At 42.5% G+C, this 19,606-nt stretch overlaps 1 protein-coding gene across 1 annotated transcript; it reads left to right on the top strand.

Moving 5' to 3' along the window:
- Positions 1–132: 132 nt before the first annotated feature.
- SLC35F6 (solute carrier family 35 member F6) lies at positions 133–18,954 on the top strand. The gene is made up of 6 exons (XM_081943120.1): positions 133–304; positions 9,697–9,769; positions 12,827–12,998; positions 14,006–14,218; positions 15,812–15,922; positions 16,690–18,954. The coding sequence occupies exons 1-6, from the start codon at positions 228–230 to the stop codon at positions 17,169–17,171; spliced, it is 1,128 nt and encodes a 375-aa protein (XP_081799246.1). The 5' UTR covers positions 133–227; the 3' UTR covers positions 17,172–18,954.
- The last annotated feature ends 652 nt before the right edge of the window (positions 18,955–19,606 follow it).

A 19,606-nucleotide genomic window follows, 5' to 3' on the forward strand; every position in this document is an offset into this window, starting at 1 on the left:
TCGACTTCCAATGAGGGAGGGAGGGGAGGAGAGGAGGACACGATCACGAGCTTTCTCCCCCACGGTCGTTGCTGAGAAGGCGGCTCGCAAACCGCGGGCGCCCTTGCCAGCGCAGCCGACTGTCAGCTGATCGATGGCGGTCATGTGACGTGCCGAGGAGGAAATGCACCTCAGCCACTGCGGGGAATAGACGGGGCCGGCTGCTTACTGAGCGGCAAAGAGCAGCGATGGCCTGGACGAGGTACCAGCTCTGCTTGGCGGCGCTGATGCTGATCACTGGCTCCATCAACACGCTTTCCGCGAAGTAAGTTGGGGGGGGGGGGAAACGTGGGAAGGCAGCCCCGACAGCGTCTCGTCCACTCTGACTCGAGGTGGGAATGGGGCGAGATGGGGCTTGGGAAGAGCAGCTGCCGTTAAAAGAGAGAGCGAGAGAGAGAGAGCAAGCCCGAAGATCGACCGAAAGAAGTGTAAGGAATTGGGGAGGCGCGGGGGGGGGTATATAGTCTGTGATGAGATCACCGAGATCCTCCATTATTCCCAAACATGGAGGGGAAAGGGTCTCTCTACCTGATGAGGTTATACCTATGTAGTTTGGGTAATGAAACGGTATACAACAGTGGTTCTCAACCTTGCCAATGCCGTTTAATACCCTTTAATACAATTCCTCATGTTGTGGTGACCCCCAACCATAAAATTGGTATCTCGGTTCCTAAGACCATCGAAAATATGTGTTTTCCGATGGTCTTAGGCGACCCTGTGAAAGGGTCGTTCGACCCCCAAAGGGGTCCCGACCCACAGGTTGAGAACCACTGGTCTACAAGAAAACAACGAAGCTCACAGAATGCTAATGACCCCTCAATTTAATCCTGAGCTATAAATATTATTTTAAAGGTCTCTTGCCATGGCCTTGTGTGCTTGCTTGAATGCCTTTCGTTTCAGAGTGATTGGGGTCTCTTGGGCAAGTTAGCTAGACAAGAATTGCAGTTTTCAGAGTTGGAGTGAGTTCCGATTTATCCAGATTATCAACCTCTAATTGCTAGGTTCATCTACTACTTGATACACTCCCCAAAATAAATTATGTAGCTAACGTCCCTGTCCTACTGTCCCCATTTATTTGTACCCATTTCCTATGTTATTATTCATGTTTATTCTAATTCCTGTAATCTTGTACATGGGTGACAAACTAAATAAATAAATGTGATGGTTGCCATACTGGTACTCTATCGATTCCCACTGAATTATAGTTACTCAACCCCATTACTTTATAGGCCAATATGTGAACTGAAGCCAGTTTGTTCCCAGTTGCTGTGAAAAGTCAACAGGAGACCTGTTTTGTTGTAAACTGCCCAGCATCATTTAGTTGAGGCAGGCATGTAAAAATCTGATGAATAAATAAATAAAATCAAGCCTCAGTACTTACATCCTGTTTAATAGCTTCTTAGAGATGGTTTTTGCTCATTGTGAAACTGAATGTGAAACAAGAAGGATTTTGATCCTGCACAGTACTCTTGAGGGTCCTGTCACATAGTGAAGTTGTCTGGAGAACCGTTTTACACATTGTGCTAAAGTCAGGTCTCTTTCTCCATGGCTAATGGAATAATCCTCATCAGTTGGGTTGGCACAACATGCTTTGCTGTATACCTTGATTTACAAACCACAATTGCTGGGATTAGGTATCAGGCTAGAAGCAAATAAAGACAATTCAAGGTGATACATAAGCCCTTCTACCTAAACTTACTGTGGTATCTGCTTTAACTGGCCAAAGGATATTTTAACAAATGCAAAAAATAACTATATAAACTAGGGATATCTCTCTCTCTCTCTCTCTCTCTCTCTCTCTCTCTCTCTCTCTCTCTCTCTCTCTCTCTCTCTCTCTCTCTCTCTCTGTGTGTGTGTGTGTGTGTGTGTGTGTGTGTGTGTGTGTGTGTGTAAATAGGAGAAGGGGGAAAATCAGTTTGTGGAGATGCCCATTTTTGTCTTTCTGTTTCCATTTATTGGACATGAAGGAAATATCCTGGAGATAAAAAACTGCTCCACATACAGTATTAAGGTTCTCCAGTTTCCTGAAAGGATTTCTCTTTCAACTTCATCGCCTATTTTTTTCTTTGCTTTGCCTATTCTGTCTGAAACTTCATTTTCGGGTAAACAAGGGGATTGCTGTTGCAGATAAAAAAAGTGGAGAGAGCAGCTCTCTGCTGATGAATGGTCATCAGTGACCATTCTTATCACTTGTTTAAAGTCCTTCAAGTTTGTTATCAGAACTGTAGTAGAAAAAAGGAGAATACACTGAATTAACACTTCTTTGAATGAAGAGGAATGTAGTGAAGCCTGATTTATTCGGAGGATCCACCAATATTGTGGTGCGTTCTGAATAGAAATGAATATATATTTCTGCACCTTGTTATCAAGAAGAGAGAAAGCATGTTAATTGTGCCTGACAAGTGAGGGTAATAATGTTTAGGTGGCCTTCCCCAACCCTTTATCTACAGGCAGTCTTTGAGTTACGACCACAATTGAGTCTAAATTTTGTGTTGCTAAATGATACATTTATTCAGTTGCCCCATTTTTCGACTTTTCTTGCCACAGTTGTTAAGTGAATCATTGCATTTGTTAAGTTAGTAACATGGTTGTTAAGTAAATCTGGATTCCCATTGACTTTGCTTGTCAGAAGGTCGCAAAAGTTGATCACATGACCCCAGGACACAGCAATCATGATAAATATGAACCACTATCAAGCATCTGAATTTTGATCATGTGATCATGGGTATGTTGCAATGGTAGTAAGTGTGAAAAATGGTCATGTCACTTTTTTCAGTGCTGTTGTAACTTTGAATGGTCACTAATTGAATTTTTGTCAAGGACAACCTGTATTCAGTCTCATCCAACTTTCAGACCCTTTAAACTTACGTAGCTCTCTTCATTCTTTCCAATATCTTACTACTTTAGGTTTTTAAGCTTTAAACCATATCTTGCTTGATAATATCAATTCAGCATTTCCTTTACCGGCCTCATGTATCAGAGCCTTCAACTATTCTCAACATAATTGGATTTTCTAAGGGATTTGATCACATGATATGGTCAAAATAAGATGGCCTTAGCTAATTAATCTTAGTTTCCAGTGTTATTTCTGGAATGATGCAATCTAAAATCTCCGTGTTTATTTTTGTTGTCCAAAATATGCGTAGTAGACATCTCCAAACCCATAAATTAAAGGAGTCTACATTTCTCCTACCACTTTTTAATTGTCTAGTTTTCATCATCCTAAGTAGTTATAGAAAAGCAATCATATTTACTATTCTGCACTCCGTATTAAGACTGATGGCCTTGTGGATCTTCCTTCTACTCACTGCAGCATGGCTAAGTGATATTCTACATTTAAACGTCTTCAATCATTTATGGAACCAAATTATCTAATAAAGTCCTGGACTGATTCAATCATTTTTTGTCTTAATGTCACCATTTCCAGCTGTTTTATAACCTTAAGCTTCTTATATTTAGCTGCAATCCAGGTTTTTTCACTTTCTGCCTTGAGTTTTTGAATAATTTGTTCTGCAGCATTTTCTGCCAAAATAGTATCATCTGCATCTCTTAAATTGTTAATATTCCTCCCACTAATCTTTCTTCTGATTTTGATTCATCTTACTTAAAACTGCCTCTATCTATATATCAAAGGCGATAGAATACAGCCCTGCAAGACATCTTTTCTAGTCTTGAACTAGTTTGTGTTCTGACAGCACCTTCTTTGTCGTTGCATAATGCTTTATTGATTTAATCAAGCATCCTGGAACATTCGCATCTTATAATTACTTAGATAAAATTTTCATGTAATTGAAAAGGTTTGGTATTGTCAATGGGGAATAAATATATCTTGAAATCTGCATGCTTGTTCCAACATTCACAATGTGGTCTCAAGTACCTCATCCTCTTCTATGTGTTGGACAGCTCTTTTTTCATGGTTTGACCCAGTTTCAACACATTTTTGCTAATGTATGAAATCAAGGCTTTTGTGTATCAGTTGTGAGTGTTAACCTTTGGAAGGGATTGGGTTGAATGTGGCTTTTTCCAGTCTTTCATCCATTTACTGGCACCCCATATATTTTTATTTAATGTAATTGCTGCTGTTGTTGCTTTTAAGCAGTTTTGATGAAATGTCAGTTCCAGGGTCTCTCTGGACAACTGCTTCAGTGCCCATGCTACCTTGTGTTCCGATAATTTAATTTATTTTTAATAATAAATTTTAATTTTATTTATTTATAAATGTAAATATTTATTCTGTCATTGACTGCATAGCATATGATAGATGTTGTTGCAATACAATGAATTTAAAATGTCCAAGTGTACAATTAGCATTTGGATTGAATAAGTCTTGTATTGGTAATCCAGTTTCTATTAAAAATATCTGCCAACAATTTCTGCTTCTTAATTGTCTCCAATTTTGGTGTTAAAATCTCCTATAAAGTATATTTTATCTCTTTTCAGCTTTTTTATAGCGCTTCTTAAATGTCAGCATAGAGCTGTTTTTCAGATACTTTTGTCATTGGTGCATACATTTCAACAAATGAGACATTCAGAGATTTAGCTTGGATTTGATCAGCCATTATTTTTGCATTTAGTGCTTGGAAACTGCCAACCTATTGGTGATTTTCATTTGTTATCAGTGCTACTGCAGTCCTTCTGATAGTGTCACTTCCAGAACAATACTGCATAAACTCTTCTGCCCAAAAATGATCTCAGTGATGCCAGGAATGCCTATTTGGTCATTGTCATTTCTTTCTTTGTATTTAGCTTTGGATGGTTCATGTTTGAGACTTTCCACATACCAATTCTGTTCACTTTCTTCCAGTGTAAGTGGTTCCTTTTGTCATAGTCTTTCAGTATTCATGCTCCTCAAAGATTTCCCTTTCTGCATTATAATTTCCTAGATTGCTCCTATAGTACATTGTTGTTGTTCTTCTTCTTCTTCCCAAGTAACCTGGAAGTACCGGGCAAAAATGGTTTCTAGTACTGAACCATTTCTGAACTTTTCTTTGACAACTTTTCCATAAACATTAGAGTATATCGTAAGGTTTTCTCCAGATCTCCCTATTGATCTCAGCTTGGCACCAACATACTATATTGCTGGATTCCCCAACCTAGTGTCTTCCAAATGGATTGGGTTTACATTTGTACAAACCAGTCAATCTGGCCAAATCCAGCTGCTTGGAGACATCTGTTCAGGGAAGATTGTTTTGAGTCCGAGTCTTCTGTTCTTCATAAGTCTACCACATAATACCTGGCTGCATTTCTTCTACCTCTAGGTTTTCTCTGATGGTTTTAAACCTTGAAGAATCTGTGTAACTGTTAGAAGTTGTAGCTGCATTCCTGGTGCTTACAAATCTCATCAGCTAAATCCCTGTCACAGGATTTTTTTTATCCTTTTGCAAGTTCTAGTTGCTGAGTAAGTAAACATTTTGAAAGATGACAAGTCATGACATTTTGGGGAAGCTTACGTGTGCTCTGAAATTTTCCTAATTTACTGAAAGAAGCCTGTGGGTGTAGTTGCTTTAAACTTGTTTGCACATGTTGTGTTATAGTACCTCAATCTCATATGATTTTTGAAGGATTACAAAGCCTTGTCGAAGCGTTGTTAAGAGGCTTAGATGGAAGTGGTAGTAGGACAAGCAAGATACTTATGTCTGAATGTAGGTAAATTTGGAAATGTGTGGCATATAAATCTGTAATCGATAATAAACAGTTGGGCAGATTTATATTTGCTTGTACTCCATCAGTGTGCTGGTACATAATGGCAAAATAGAGAGAGCTGATGGCTCAGGGACTTTGCATTTACAAGTTCTTAAATCTTCAGCAGTTCCCAACAGTCATATTGGCCCTTACTCAAAACTTTTTCAGGTCATAATAAAATTCTGAATGTAGCCTTTGCCATCATTCCTTAATTCTCATGTTACTGTCTTTTGTATCTTATTTGCTTGTCTTCTACATATTGAAATGCCCAAGCAAGCCATATTGTGGTTGAGATAGGACTGGGCAAAGTTTTAAGGTTTTAGACAGCTATTAAGTTTATTTCTGGTGACATCATCAGAGTTTTTTGGACTTCTGTGGGAAGGGGGTATTACAATACAATACAATAGCAGAGTTGGAAGGGACCTTGGAGGTCTTCTAGTCCAACCCCCTGCCTAAGCAGGAAACCCTATAATGTTTCAGACAAATGGCTATCCAATATCTTCTCAAAGACTTCCAGTGTTGGGGCAGTCCCAACTTCTGGAGGCAAGCTGTTCCACTGATTAATTGTTCTAACTGTCAGGAAATTTCTCCTCAGTTCTAAGTTGCTTCTCTCCTTGATTAGTTTCCACCCATTGCTTCTTGTTCTACCCTCAGGTGCCTTGGAGAATAGTTTGACTCCCTCTTCTTTGTGGCAGCCCCTGGGATATTGGAACACTGCGATCATGTCTCCCCTAGTCCTTCTTTTCATTAAACTAGACATACCCAGTTCCTGCAACCGTTTTTCATATGTTTTAGTCTCCAGTCCCCTAGACTAATTAGGTTGGGTGAATGAGATTTGATCCCTTCCTCACCCTTAAAGTCCCAATTCAGAAGAGTTTGAATGGTACCACAGAAATCCAGCCATTTTGCTTAATACTATGGCCTAATTCACACAACAAACTAAAAGGGGGGGGGGGGGCAGTGATTCTACAGCACACTGAACCACAAATTTCCCATTGAGTTTTGTGAACTAAGCCAGATTTAAGGCTTTCACTGATTTGTTGGACTGAATGACGCAATTTGAATCACCCTTGTCTTCCAGTAGCTCTGCAGCATTTAATTGACTTAATCAACATGTTTCCTTCCTGCATTTTTATTCCAAGCATATATTATTTTTTTAGCAACATTTTGATAAGTGGGTATCACACCTACATTTTTAAGGGCTTGATGATATATCTTTTTATCCTTTTGTTAGTAATTGTTTTTTTTTTACTTTGAAATTGCAGCTTCCAATTTTCCTGAAGATGATTTCTGATTTCAGTGAAAAATAGAATTGGATCCTCATAATTCATTTAGAGTCTGTGCTGAAATGACTGTGCTCTGCCAGTGGTGAAGAGGAAGGAGAAATATTGGTGTGTCTAGAAGGGTTGGTGGGGGGAAGTACCCTCTGTAAGCCTCCTCTATTACCAACCAAATTGAGGCAGGCCTCTCTGCCAATGAGAGGAATCTTAGGCCCTCCAGATATGATACACGATAAGTCCCATCAACACAGTCAGTCTTGAGGATTTATGGGATGTGCACCTCACAATATACGCCGGGCCCTTTCTCTGTGCCCAGTGTTAGTAGGAAAAACATGATCAATGCATTGTTGCACAAATGTTTCCAGAAATCTTATATTGAATCTAGAACTATCTACCATATTTTTCAGACTATAAGACACACCAGACTATAAGATGCACCTAAATTTTCACCCACTTTTAGGAGAGGGAAAGATGCGTCATACTCTGAAAAATACAGTAAACTGATTTTGTCGATGCTGACTGGCAGAGAGGCTTTTCACATTTCCAGACATAACATTTTCCCTACTCATCCTGGAGCTTCTGAAGATTTATTTTACATGCAAAGTTGCTATGCTACTAAGCTATGCTCCTTCCTCTGATCTAGCTTTCCTGTTGCGAACTAAAGACTCTTGTGGCTACTCCGTCTCATGTGAAGACTCTCTAATCTCAGCATGCCACAAATACTCTCTTCAGATGTGGTTTTGCTTGCAGCTGCACAGATAATAGCTGACCCGTCACCTACTCTGTTGTAGTGTAGCATTCTTTATCCCATCAACTTTGTCTTGGGTTATTATTTAATAACATTGCACCAATCCTGTGGGAAGAGGGCTCTCTTTGCATTATGATCCCTTTGGGGACATCTAAAGCTTAACAAGATCCCGTTGCTATATTTTGCAAGCCACCTAACAGTGGCAGCACTGTTTCTCACCCATTTTTGGCAAAAAAGATTTTAAAATATATCCCTATCAAAAGAGGATAAAATACCCTCCAGTTCAGCCCTTCTTTCTGTCAGCATTGCTGAAAAGGCGCAATGTAAAAAATCCAGCTGTCCACCCCCATCAATATATGTTTAGCAATAGCAACTCTGTACTTACTATATTATGTCATTATTGGGTGTCTTTTTTTCCGCCAAATGTTACTTTTGGCATAGGGAAATAGCAGCCTTGACACCTGAGTTGTGAAAGATCTGTTCTTGTGTTCCTTTGTCTGCCATATCAGAGTTTCCAATTACCGCAGCCGAGGAGAGATTTGGCCTGGTGTCAGCAAGTAAACTCTTCGCAGTTTTTGTTTGCAGATAGATATCTAAGCTAGGGACAGGTCCAGGCAAAGGAATGTGTCACAGAGCAATTTTTTCCCTTAGAATAGTGATGGCAAACCTTTTCGGCACCGAGTGGCCAAGCCGGAACATCTGTGTATGTGCCAAAGCACTGAAAACCCAAATATGAGCTGGCCAGCACGCACATGCCCATTTTTTGGATTGTTTTGGGCATTTTTTGGAACATTTTCAGGGCATTTTTTGAGCTGTTTCCAGGCTGTTTATTTGGGCCAAAAACGCCCCAAAAAACAGCCTGGAAGATTGTCCCAAAATGGCCTGAAAATGGCCCCAAAACAGCGGGAAAATGGCCTGAAAAAGCCCCAGAAAATGGCTTGGGTTTTGGCTTTTTTTCACACTGTTTTCCGGCTCTCCGGTGCCCGCAAAGACCAGCTGGCCAGTATGCATGTGCCAGAAACCCAGAAGAGCAGCTGGTGATGGTGTACGTGCCCACAGAGAGGGCTCTGCATGCCAACTCTGGCACGCGCGCCATAGGTTCGCCATCACGGCCTTAGAAGATGAGCAAAGCCAATAAACTGGCTATACTTAATTTATGGTAATGCTTTCCCCAGTCTTTTTCTTCAGATGTGTTGAGCTGTGGTTGGAGAAGGCTGTTTGCATCACTAACGTGGGTTTAAGGAACAGTTCTTCTCTTGTCTTTCAACTTGGCCTTACTAGCAGAGTACGTATCTTCTTCAGTGTCTGAATGAAAGCGGGCATTAGCAACTGCCACCATCTCATCTATTTAAAAAGCAGCTTTGGCTTGAAGTGAGGGATAAGGGGCGTTCTCAAATTGCTTTTTCAGAAGTTGAGAGCCAGCCAAGCAATATTATGGAAACATTTTGGCTAATATTGGTTTATTAGGTCTCCACTGCCAAGTTGGATTCTTCTAAGACAGTGCTTCTCAACCTTGGCCCACCTGAAGATGCGTGGACTTCAACTCCCAGAATCCCCCAGCCAGCTCTGCTGGCTGGGGGATTCTGGGAGTTGAAGTCCACGCATCTTCAGGTGGGCCAAGGTTGAGAAACACTGTTCTAAGACCTTACATGAGATACTCAGTTGTCGCACAGGTATTGTATGTTTAAACTCTCAGATCCGCAGTGTGGCTTCCACAGGTAGGGTTTATCCTGTAAGAGGTGTGGATGACAAGAACGACAGGTAGAAATCTGATAGATCAGTGATTTCTAGCAGACTGTGTTCTCCACGGGATGAATGGACTAGCCTCCATTACCATTTTGCACCAGCTTTTATAATCACGTTTCACATCCCCAAATGCCAAAATATGATGCAAATCCAAAGCTTTGGGACACGTTTTCTAACTGATGCCTCACTCCTTCATTCCAGGTGGGCTGACAAGCTGAAGGCACCAGGCTGCCATGGGACAGAAACACATAATTTCCAGCATCCCTTTGTACAGGTAACATTGGCAAGATTCTGCGCTACTTCGTTTCGTTGTATCTTAACCACCTCATTATATCTAAACCACCTCACATGATGAATGGGGAACTCTGGGAATTGAATTCCACACAATTTACAATTGCTGGGGTTAAGAAACATCGGGCCAAACTCATTTCTGTGATGCTAAGAGCATAGGCTCTTCAGACTCACAAAATCTCTGTATAGGTAGTCCTCGACTTACAACAGTTCATTTAGTGACCGTTCAAAGTTACAATGGCACTGAAAAAAGTGACCTACTGTCATTTTTCACACTTACAACCATTGCAGAATTTCCATGATCACATAGTACGATCAAAATTCAGATGCTTGGCAACTCATATTTATGATGGTTGCACTATCCTGGGGTCATGTGATCATCTTTTGCGACCATCTGACAAGCAAAGTCAATGGGGAAGCCAGTTTCACTTAACAACCATGTTACTAATTCAACATCTGCAGTGATTCGCTTAACAACCGTGGCCAAACAGGTCGCAAAATGGGGCAAAACTCACTTAACAAATGTCACACTTAACAATGGAAATTTTGGTCATAAATTGGGGACTACCTGCATTGAAAATTCCTCTTTGCTTTGCTTTTCCCTTTTTGTGCCGAATCTGCAAAGTTCTTTATAGTGTTCGCATTTAATGAAACAAGAAAAGCCATTTTCAATCCAACATTCACATATGGTGGTCAAGAGCTTCTTTAATCTGTCACCACTACTTAAGCAGGGACAATGGCAGCAATAGCACTGGTTCAAAATGACCGGCTTGTCTGGCAATTGAAGGTTCCCTTTTTTTTAAGCTGTGCTGTATGCCAGGGATCATTGCTGTGGGGGGTGTTCTGACCTAGGCCTCCCAAGAGCATGAAGCAAACTCCCGGTCCCAACAAAAACCCTTTTTATTAATTTGCTATGAATTCTTCTCATTCATATCCAACAAAGTCTTTCAAGGGAGGATTTACAGTCACAGACCTTATCTGGCTTGGAGAGCTGCCAGGCCAATATCTGCAAAACTTGGCAAGGAGTCCCAGAGTCACGAACCAATTAATCCAACTAATTGTCTCCTGCAAACTCCACTCCCCTTTCGCTTCTCTTTTATTTCCTCTGGGAGGGGCCATTCATTGTCCATTGCCTTACTCCAGGCATGTCCAAAGTCCGGTCCGCGGGCCATTTGCAGCCCGGGGTGGTGGTTTAATACGGCCCTTTAACAGCCCTCCCTGCTCTATGTAAATGCGGCCCGCCCACGGCCCTCCCTTCTGATTGAGGGCGGCAAGCAGAAGACCTTTCAAATTTCTCTCCCACCACCTCTTTTTCTCGCGTGCGCTCACTTCGCCTCAAACAAAAGGAAAGAGCCGCAAAGGAAAGAGCCCGCCTCAAGTCTCTCTGCTGGTTGAGCGGCGAGACCGAGTGCGATGCCCGCCTGTTCTGCGGAGACGGGGCACATGCGCCGCTCCGTCCGCTTGCTTGGCAAGGGACAGCTCCGGAAGTCAACAAAGCTTTCCCAAGGACCGGTTTATTTCCCCGCACCTCCCGCCGCCCTCTTGCTGCGCCGGACCCAAAATGTCCGTGTGGATGCATGCGCGGACCCGCTTTGACGACTTTCGTTTGAGGTGGCTCTGCTCCGGGGTTGCCTGTTCGGTCCCCGCCAGCCTGTGTGCGTGTATTTTCCCCTCTGTGTTTTGTCTCCCATCCACCCACCGCCCCAATTCCTTCAAAGCAAAGAGGGAGGCAAGGCTATCATTGAGGAAGGGAAAAGAGATGCCGGATTGACTAAACTCCTCGTCTGAAGGGAAAAGGATTTACTCCCACCCCCACCCCCCCAAAAAACCCCGGAGCTCTTCTGCCGGAATGAGAGAGGAGCTGCTCTTCCCGGGTGTTTGAATGGGGCGAGTGGGGTAAAGGGGGGAGGGGGAGAGCTTCCTGTAAGTTTCAAAGAATCGTAAATTGTCAAGACTTGCTCAGCTGTCAAGACAGTTTCACCCTTCACATTAGTGCAGGTAAGTTTTTTTAAAATTTATTTAAAATACATTGTGAAAACTCAGCTGTCAGTTGATCTTAATGTTATGAAATGAAAAGTATTCCATTTGCAATTAACTTGGCATAAAATAATTCATTTGCATTTAATTGTAATTGTTCAAAGAATGTTCGGAAAAATGTTCGGCCCTTCAGCATGTTCACTTCATCCAATCTGACCCTCTTTGAAAAAAGTTTGGACACCCCTGCCTTACTCTCACATTGACTCCTGTTCTTTAGCTGTTCCCTTCGTCTGGCAACTCTGCACATGTGCACACTGGGAAAAGGCTCCAAATGTTTGTCTGCCTCACTGTTGTCTGACTCTGAAGGCATCTGATAACTGGCCTACAGCTTTGTCCCCCTTTGCCTCCGACACAGAGCCCTCATCAGAATCTTCCCCAAACTCCAGGACTGGCCCATGTTCCTCCCCAACCTCCTCACTGTATGAATCTGTAACGGGTTGCTGCCCTTAAAATAACACAGCCAGTTATTCCTTACTTGCAATCCTGGGTGATGGTCATGCCAGTATTTCTCAAGCTGAAAGAACATAGGGGTATAAGCAAGTCAGATATAGAGTATTTTGATAGGTACAGTATAGCTCAAGCCCTTAGTGCAGGTTTCCACGTGCATTTCCACAATCATGGGGGGATATTGAGTTGAGTTCATTCTGCTGACTACTTCAGCACATCAGTACAGTTTTCCTGGTAACAGTACAAATGGTGGACCATTGTCTTCTTAGACATTCTTCACTGGAATTTCCTACTGATCTGCCACCCATCTTACAACTAGGTCTAATCCTGTATAGCCTCCAAAGCCAATTGGGATTGAAGAGATGCTGCCATTTACTGTGGGTTTCAGAGAAAACACAGTTGAAACGGTCATGAACGTTCAATGAAAAATCCTAATCCTTGATTCAAACTAACTTGGCAATCTGTCCAGGTTCTGACAGGAGGTTGGTGGCTTTTATTGGGGATTTGCTATCCATGTCAGTCCAAAACTTCGTCAACCTTTTGGTTTGCATTTCAGGCAGTGGGCATGTTTCTGGGAGAATTTTCCTGCCTGGCTGTCTTCTACCTCCTGCTCTGCACTGACCGGAGGAGGCCAGAACCCACCATGACACCACCTCAGTCCTTTAACCGATTGCTTTTCTTGCCTCCAGCACTATGTGATATGACAGGGACCAGCCTCATGTATGTGGGTAAGTGTGCATAAAATAGCCATGGCAAGAGCACTTAGACTTATATACCGCTCAATAGTTTTACAGCACTCTCTGAGCAATTTACAAAACATATTGCCCCCAGCAGCCTGGCTCCTCATTTTACCGACCTTGGAAGGATAGATAACTGAGTGTACCTTGAGCCGATCAGGATCGAACTTCTGGCTGTGGGCAGAGTTAGCCTGCTATACTGGATTCTAACCACTGCGCCAACATAGCTGCAGTAAAAAAATATCCAGTAAAAGAGTGGGGGAGAGGGAGGTTTGCTAAGAATACGGCACTTTGGAGGAGTTTAGCTCTGGCCTTGAAAAAGAGGAGGGAGAGGAAAAACAATTGATCGGCCCTGGGAAAGAAGAAAGTGTGAGAAAGAGGCTCAGGATGACCCTGCCTTGACCTCGTCCTTAAGAGGGGTCAAGAGGCAAGTGTACAGATTTTCAGATTTGTTTATTAGAGCCTACATAAATAAAGTAAAATCTCTAAAGTTTCTGTTCTTTGCTGCTTGCCTTTCTGGAATGGCTGAGAAACATCTTCCTCTCCCTCTGTCCATTTTAAAAATGCAACCATACAGAAACAGCTGTTTTTAATACAATCGGAAAAGCAAGCTGTTCAGAATAAGTAAATAATTTACATCCGACAAAACTGAGTATGTAAAGCGAGCCAATTAACAACTGTTGATATAACCACCTACCAAGTTGGGGGAGACAGAATAAAAAGATTTCCCTTATGGAAGCTCTCTTTATTCTGGAGTATACAATCCTTTATCATCATTTTTCTTCTCCTGCCTCTGGAGGGGGAAAAAAAACCCCATCTTGGGTACTCCATAACATCTGGAAAGAATGAGGGGGGAGGAAACATAAGCTCTTCTATTTTAAGCATCGGTTCCTACCCTCGTAGCCCTATTTCTAATTATTGTTCATCTCTCCTCATCCCAGTATTTTTCTAATCATCGGCCTTCCCTCTTTCCCCACTACCCATTTTTGTGATTCCAGCTCTGAACATGACCAGCGCTTCTAGCTTTCAGATGTTGCGTGGAGCTGTGGTCATCTTTACTGGTCTGCTCTCAGTAGCTTTCCTGGGGAGGAAGCTAGTACTGAGCCAATGGCTGGGCATCCTGGTCACCATTGTAGGGCTGGTGGTGGTTGGCCTGGCAGATTTGCTGAGCAGTCACGATGAAAGCCACAAACTCAGTGAGATCATCACAGGTATGTAAGGAAGGTGTTCTAAAGCCAGTGGCTCTGCAGGGGTCCTGGAGAGTGGTTTCCTTTACAGTTCATGCTCTTTATCTTCAGACAGAGATCACGGGCTGACTTTCCTGTCGGATGTCCTCAATATCCAGATATGCTTTCTGATGCTACGCTGCTCTTCCTGTAGCATTGGGATGCTTAGCTTAAAAACATTTCTCCAATCCTAGACATCTTAGTTCAGGAAGCAGTGCCCCCACTGCTTCCATTTCATCGCTCTGATTCAGTGCAGGAATCCATTCCCCAGAATTTCCAACCTATGGGATAACTAACCAAGAACTACCAATGTTCTTGTCTAGCACATTTGGAGAGCTGTTTGAGGGATATACCGTATATGTTGTAAATAGCATTCCAAAAATAAACCTCTTGCCATTTGAATTTATATAATAGGAAAAGATAAAATAAATACCTTATCCAGTATGTTATTAATCATGAACTACAAATGGTCTGTCTAGAGCAGGGGTGTCAAACTCTATTTCATTGAGGGCCGCATCAAGGTTGTGTTTGACCTCAGAGGGCTGGGGTGAGCGCAGCCTTGGTGGGGGTGGCACGGGACTCGTGCCGGGGGGGGGGGGGCACTTGTGATGGCCAAGTGCTAAACAGGACTTCCCTGAGACCATTCTTTCCCATTCTCCTTCTCTGTCCCTTCTTGCATGCTCAAATGCAAAAGGGGAAACATTTCTCTTTTTGTTTTGTTTTTAGTTTGTTTTGGTAATCCTCTGCCAGCAAAAATGGAGCGGGAAGGGCGGGAGGAGGAGCATGCGGCCTCCCCGAGCTCTGTTTTTGCTGGCAGAGGGTTGCAGGAGGCCATCGCAGGTGAAAACAGGGTTTGGGGGGCGCACACAGCTCCCCCCTCCCCCCAAGCTCCATTTTCGCTGCTGGAGTCACTGTGGACCGGTCCTTTGCTATTTCCAGGCAGGCCCCGTTGGCCAAATCTAAGCAACTTGCCAGTCGGATTCAGCCCATGGGCCTGGTCTAGAGTAAAAGAGCATTCATGAAGTTCCAAAATAGATTTTAATGGGATTTCCAGAGAGTAAGCCATCCTCTCCATTTATGGGCTGCATCCACATAGTTGATTTTAACAAAGGTACAATCTCTAAAGGATCAGTGCTATAGTATGATAGATATTTAAAGCATGGAGCTCTCTGGTGAAATGGACTGGCAAGGAGCTCAGGAACAATTTCTTCCTTCAATTCACAGTTAGAGCATTCTATGTCACACGGCGATTGCAACTGGCTTAGATTATTTATATTAAACAAGTAATGGTATAATGGCTATTTACTATTAAGGTTATAAATAAATGGAATCTTAAGTGTCTAGTTTATTTTATAAGATGCTTTTCTATTACATTAAGTGGCTTTCATAAAACTAATCAACAATGTAATAAAAAAATAAAATTGTTTATGGAGAAAAAGAAGCATAGGGCGTTTATCTCCATACATAATAGAATAAACGGCCATTTCACACATTTTTGTTTTCAAGATTTGACAGAGTAAATAAGTGGTTGAGGGAGTGTATTCCTGATGGAATGCTCAGCTTCTTGCTTCTCCATAGGTGACCTTCTCATCATTATGGCCCAAGTTATTGTGGCCATTCAGATGGTGCTGGAGGAGAAGTTTATCTACAAGCACAATGTTCACCCTCTGCAGGCGGTTGGCACTGAAGGTATGTAAGCAATCTTGAGAATGTTCACAGATGGAGTCTGGGTTCACATGGATCAACAGCTACCATCTCAGACAAAATGGAAATATGATTTATAATATGATTTGCTGCTACAGTTTGGTAGCTTCTGTGTTCTTTGAAGGCCATCATGAACAGCCATGAATTAATGGCTGAAACAACGTCCCGCAAAAGATTATTTCTATTTCCTCGGTGTACAAGGCACGGCATAATTCTACAGTTCCTAAAGTGACCCATTTTCTTCCTTTCATACTTGGGGGAAAAAAATATCCCCTTCTTTCAGCAGTCCCTTTTCTTGAGGTTTTATAACACCTGTGTAGAGGCTACGGGTTCCAGAATAACCAGACAGCAAAGCTTAGTATACTGAGGGTAATAGACTCAACATATCTAGAAACTGGCAGGTTGGAGAAGGCAGCTTTGTAACTTCTGGAAGTATTTTACATTGAATGTCTCCTGGAGATTCAGCAGGTAACAATATCTGACCAATCTTGCCTGGGCTTAGAAGTCAAGTAAGGTACTGGTGGGAGACTAGCAGGAACGTCCAGAGGTATATCCAGATTGGGACATTAGAAAAACATCCTGAAGAAGGCAATGGCAAGCAATGTTTTTACTCTTGCCAAGACTATGTCAATGTGATCACTAGGTCTTGAGCACAACTCAAAGCTGTGTTTACCTTTTTGACAGGACCAGTTGGCGGAGATTATGATCCTCCTGGGTTTCAATCATCTTTATTTCTTTTTCCTTTTTAACAGGTTTCTTTGGATTCGTCATACTCTCCATCATCCTGGTGCCCATGTACTACATACCTGGGGGCAGTTTCAGCGGTAACCCACGGCAGGTACTGGAAGATTCTATAGATGCCTTCTGCCAGATTGGCCATCTTCCACTTATTGCTGTAGCCCTGCTGGGCAATATCAGCAGCATTGCCTTCTTCAACTTTGCTGGCATCAGTGTCACAAAAGAGATCAGCGCCACCACCCGGATGGTACTCGATAGCTTGCGCACCATTGTCATCTGGGTTGTCAGCCTGGCCATTGGCTGGGAGGTCTTTCATGGACTGCAGATCCTGGGTTTCCTCATCCTTCTCGTTGGGGCTGCCCTTTATAATGAACTTCACCAGCCCCTCCTTGCTCGCCTGCCCTGGAGGAGGCCACCAGCAGGGGTTACAGCGAGAGATGCTGATAGAGAAGGTCTGCTGGCCACAGAGGAGCTTTCCATTAACGGAGATAGTTGATGACAATGGAACTCTTACTTCTGCACCATAACTTTGGACCTTTTTATTGAATGAATTGGCCTGTATTGCTGGGAGATCGGGCTAAAAACACTCAACTAGCTTCAAGATCTGCTTTGTAGCTCTGGGGATGCTTTGCTTAACTTTAAATGTCTGGGTGGCTCTCCATTATTTCATTCTTCTGCCTTTTACTGAAAGAAGCAGAGGGGGCTTGTTACCTTTTCTCTAGCAACCACAGAGTAGAGGTGTGCTGCTGCTAAGCAGCCCTCAAGTGGCTATGGGCTCTTCCCTGGGGTTGCTTGGAAGCCATCTAAAGCCTTGCTCTATCTTTCTTCATCTGCATTTTGGGATGGAAACAGTAGACGTCATTGGAAAGATTTCCTAGAAACCTTATAGTTCCTAAGCTGTACCATCTGCCTTGTGGGTACCTGTCATTTCATTGTTTATCTTCTGTTAAAATAACACCACAAAGCAATTGGAGGAGGACCTTTGCTTGTCCCCAATAGTCCAGCCTGCATAAAAGATACTCTCATGCTTTTGCCAAGTAGAATCTTGTCTACTCTATTTTAAAAAGACAAGTGTTAAGTTTCCATGAAACGCAATTTTCACAATTTTTCATTCTCATTACTCTGCAGGATCCAATCTGAGTTAGTCACCAGAAGTTTCATCTTCCAAACTTTTGGACTCGTGCTGGAGTCCATTCTGGAAAGAGAGAAGTTCCCTGAAGAAGGGCTCCAGTATGAGTCTGAAAGCTTGGAAGATTAAACCTCTGACCCCTATGACCAACTCAGATTGGATCCTGCAACATTATCCTGGGACACGAATATTTGCCTCTAGCTCCTTTCTCCAGAGTGGCCTTCCCCAACCAGATGATGGGCAAGAGAGGCAATTCAACACAAGCAAGAGGGAACAGCCAACGAGGAAAGGTTATCCTAATCTGCATGTTTACTGTGTACCTTGCCTTTTATTTGACCTTTTAAGTAAAAGCTGCTCTAGAGAGGTCTAACGAAGTGCTTTCTGTTTTCCTTTCGTCACATGAGAAGTTTATTGCTGACCTGGGTCAAAGCTGGCTGCTGAGTAGTAAGAAAGGAGCCTCACATCAAGGGCGTGGCGTGCAACAGTCTATAGTCTGGAATTACAGTCCAGCATTTTTTGCCCTATGATACCCAGGATCTGGGATTTAGCAAAGCTGTTCTAGCTGCTAAAGAGAATAGATGGTCCTGGATCATGGAGTTAACACGGTTTGGAAGAAGATAGCATAAGAGTTACTTATATGTGCTATTTTTTGCTATTTATACTGAAAAGGCCTAAAGGCCAAGTGCCAAGTATTTCTTTTTTTAATGAAAGGCTGGCAATTGGCACAGTTGATGTACTCCTTTGATGTCTGCTTACCTCTCCACACACGGAGCAATAAGGAAACAGGGATTTTTAGGAAAATATTGACTCATTTCCAGACTATTGCTATTTGCAAAGATGCTACTGGCCTGGTAGAGCAGGCATCCTGATAAGCTGTGGCCTGTTGATGGGCTTTAAGGATGCACAGAAAGTGCCTTTTTTTTGTGAAACACATCCTAAATACTTGAGATCAATTGTCCAGGTATCAGCAACCCCTCTTTGCTTGACAGCTTCCTTAAGTGCTGAGCAGATCTTGCCCATGTGCCCCTTGGTAGCTGATGACACCATTGGGTGATACTCGATTGGGGCCCGGAATGGTTCGGTTTCTCCTGGTTGGGAGATACTAACAAGAATGTAGTTTTGTAATCAATAAAATACTTTCTGATTTGAAGTCCTTGGATGTCTGTTAGGTTGAAATTTAAGGGATGGCTAGGGATGGGTCTCAGAGCGGTACCTAAATGAATAAAACTACAATATGAAAAAAAGATAACTAGGCATCAGACAGCAGTAATCAAATGGCAATACATGAACATGTTCACATGCAAAAGAGTCTGGATGTAAGCCAGCATAAGATGTTGGTACACAGGTTCCTGATGGGTTGTCCCAAAGATGTTTTTTTTCAAGAGGCAACTGGACTTTCTGATTTTTCTTGGAAGACATTTCGCTTCTCATCCAAGAAGCTTCTTCAGCTGAGCTTCTTGGATGAGAAGCGAAATGTCTTCCAAGACAAATCAGAAAGTCCAGTTGCCTCTTGAAGAAAAGGAATCTTTGGGGTTTCTGATGGATTGTTTAGGTTTTTTAAAAAAAAAGATTCAAGTCCTTCATGTTTAAAAAAATAATAATTGATTTTTCATGAGTTAGACTTACTGGTAGTCTTATTTATGTCTTACTTCCTCCTCTTTAAAATTCAAACTGATACAGGAGTGGGTTGCTGCCGGTTTTACTACTGGTTCGCAACCCACATGCGTGCGCTGTTCAATGTAAATTGTTCTTCGTGCATGCGCAGAAAAATTTACAGTGAACTGCACACGCTCAGTCACTAA

The sequence above is a fragment of the Natrix helvetica genome (genome assembly GCF_964273705.1).
Source record: "Natrix helvetica genome assembly, chromosome: 2".
In the NCBI taxonomy this organism is placed as follows: Eukaryota; Metazoa; Chordata; class Lepidosauria; order Squamata; family Natricidae; genus Natrix; species Natrix helvetica.

Excerpts from the sequence above, each read along its gene's own strand:
- SLC35F6 (XM_081943120.1), top strand. The coding sequence starts at position 228 with ATGGCCTGGACGAGGTACCAGCTCTGCTTGGCGGCGCTGATGCTGATC. Across the intron at positions 305-9,696 it reads ATCAACACGCTTTCCGCGAA|GTGGGCTGACAAGCTGAAGG; the intron begins GTAAGTTGGGGG and ends CCTTCATTCCAG. Across the intron at positions 14,219-15,811 it reads ACTCAGTGAGATCATCACAG|GTGACCTTCTCATCATTATG; the intron begins GTATGTAAGGAA and ends GCTTCTCCATAG.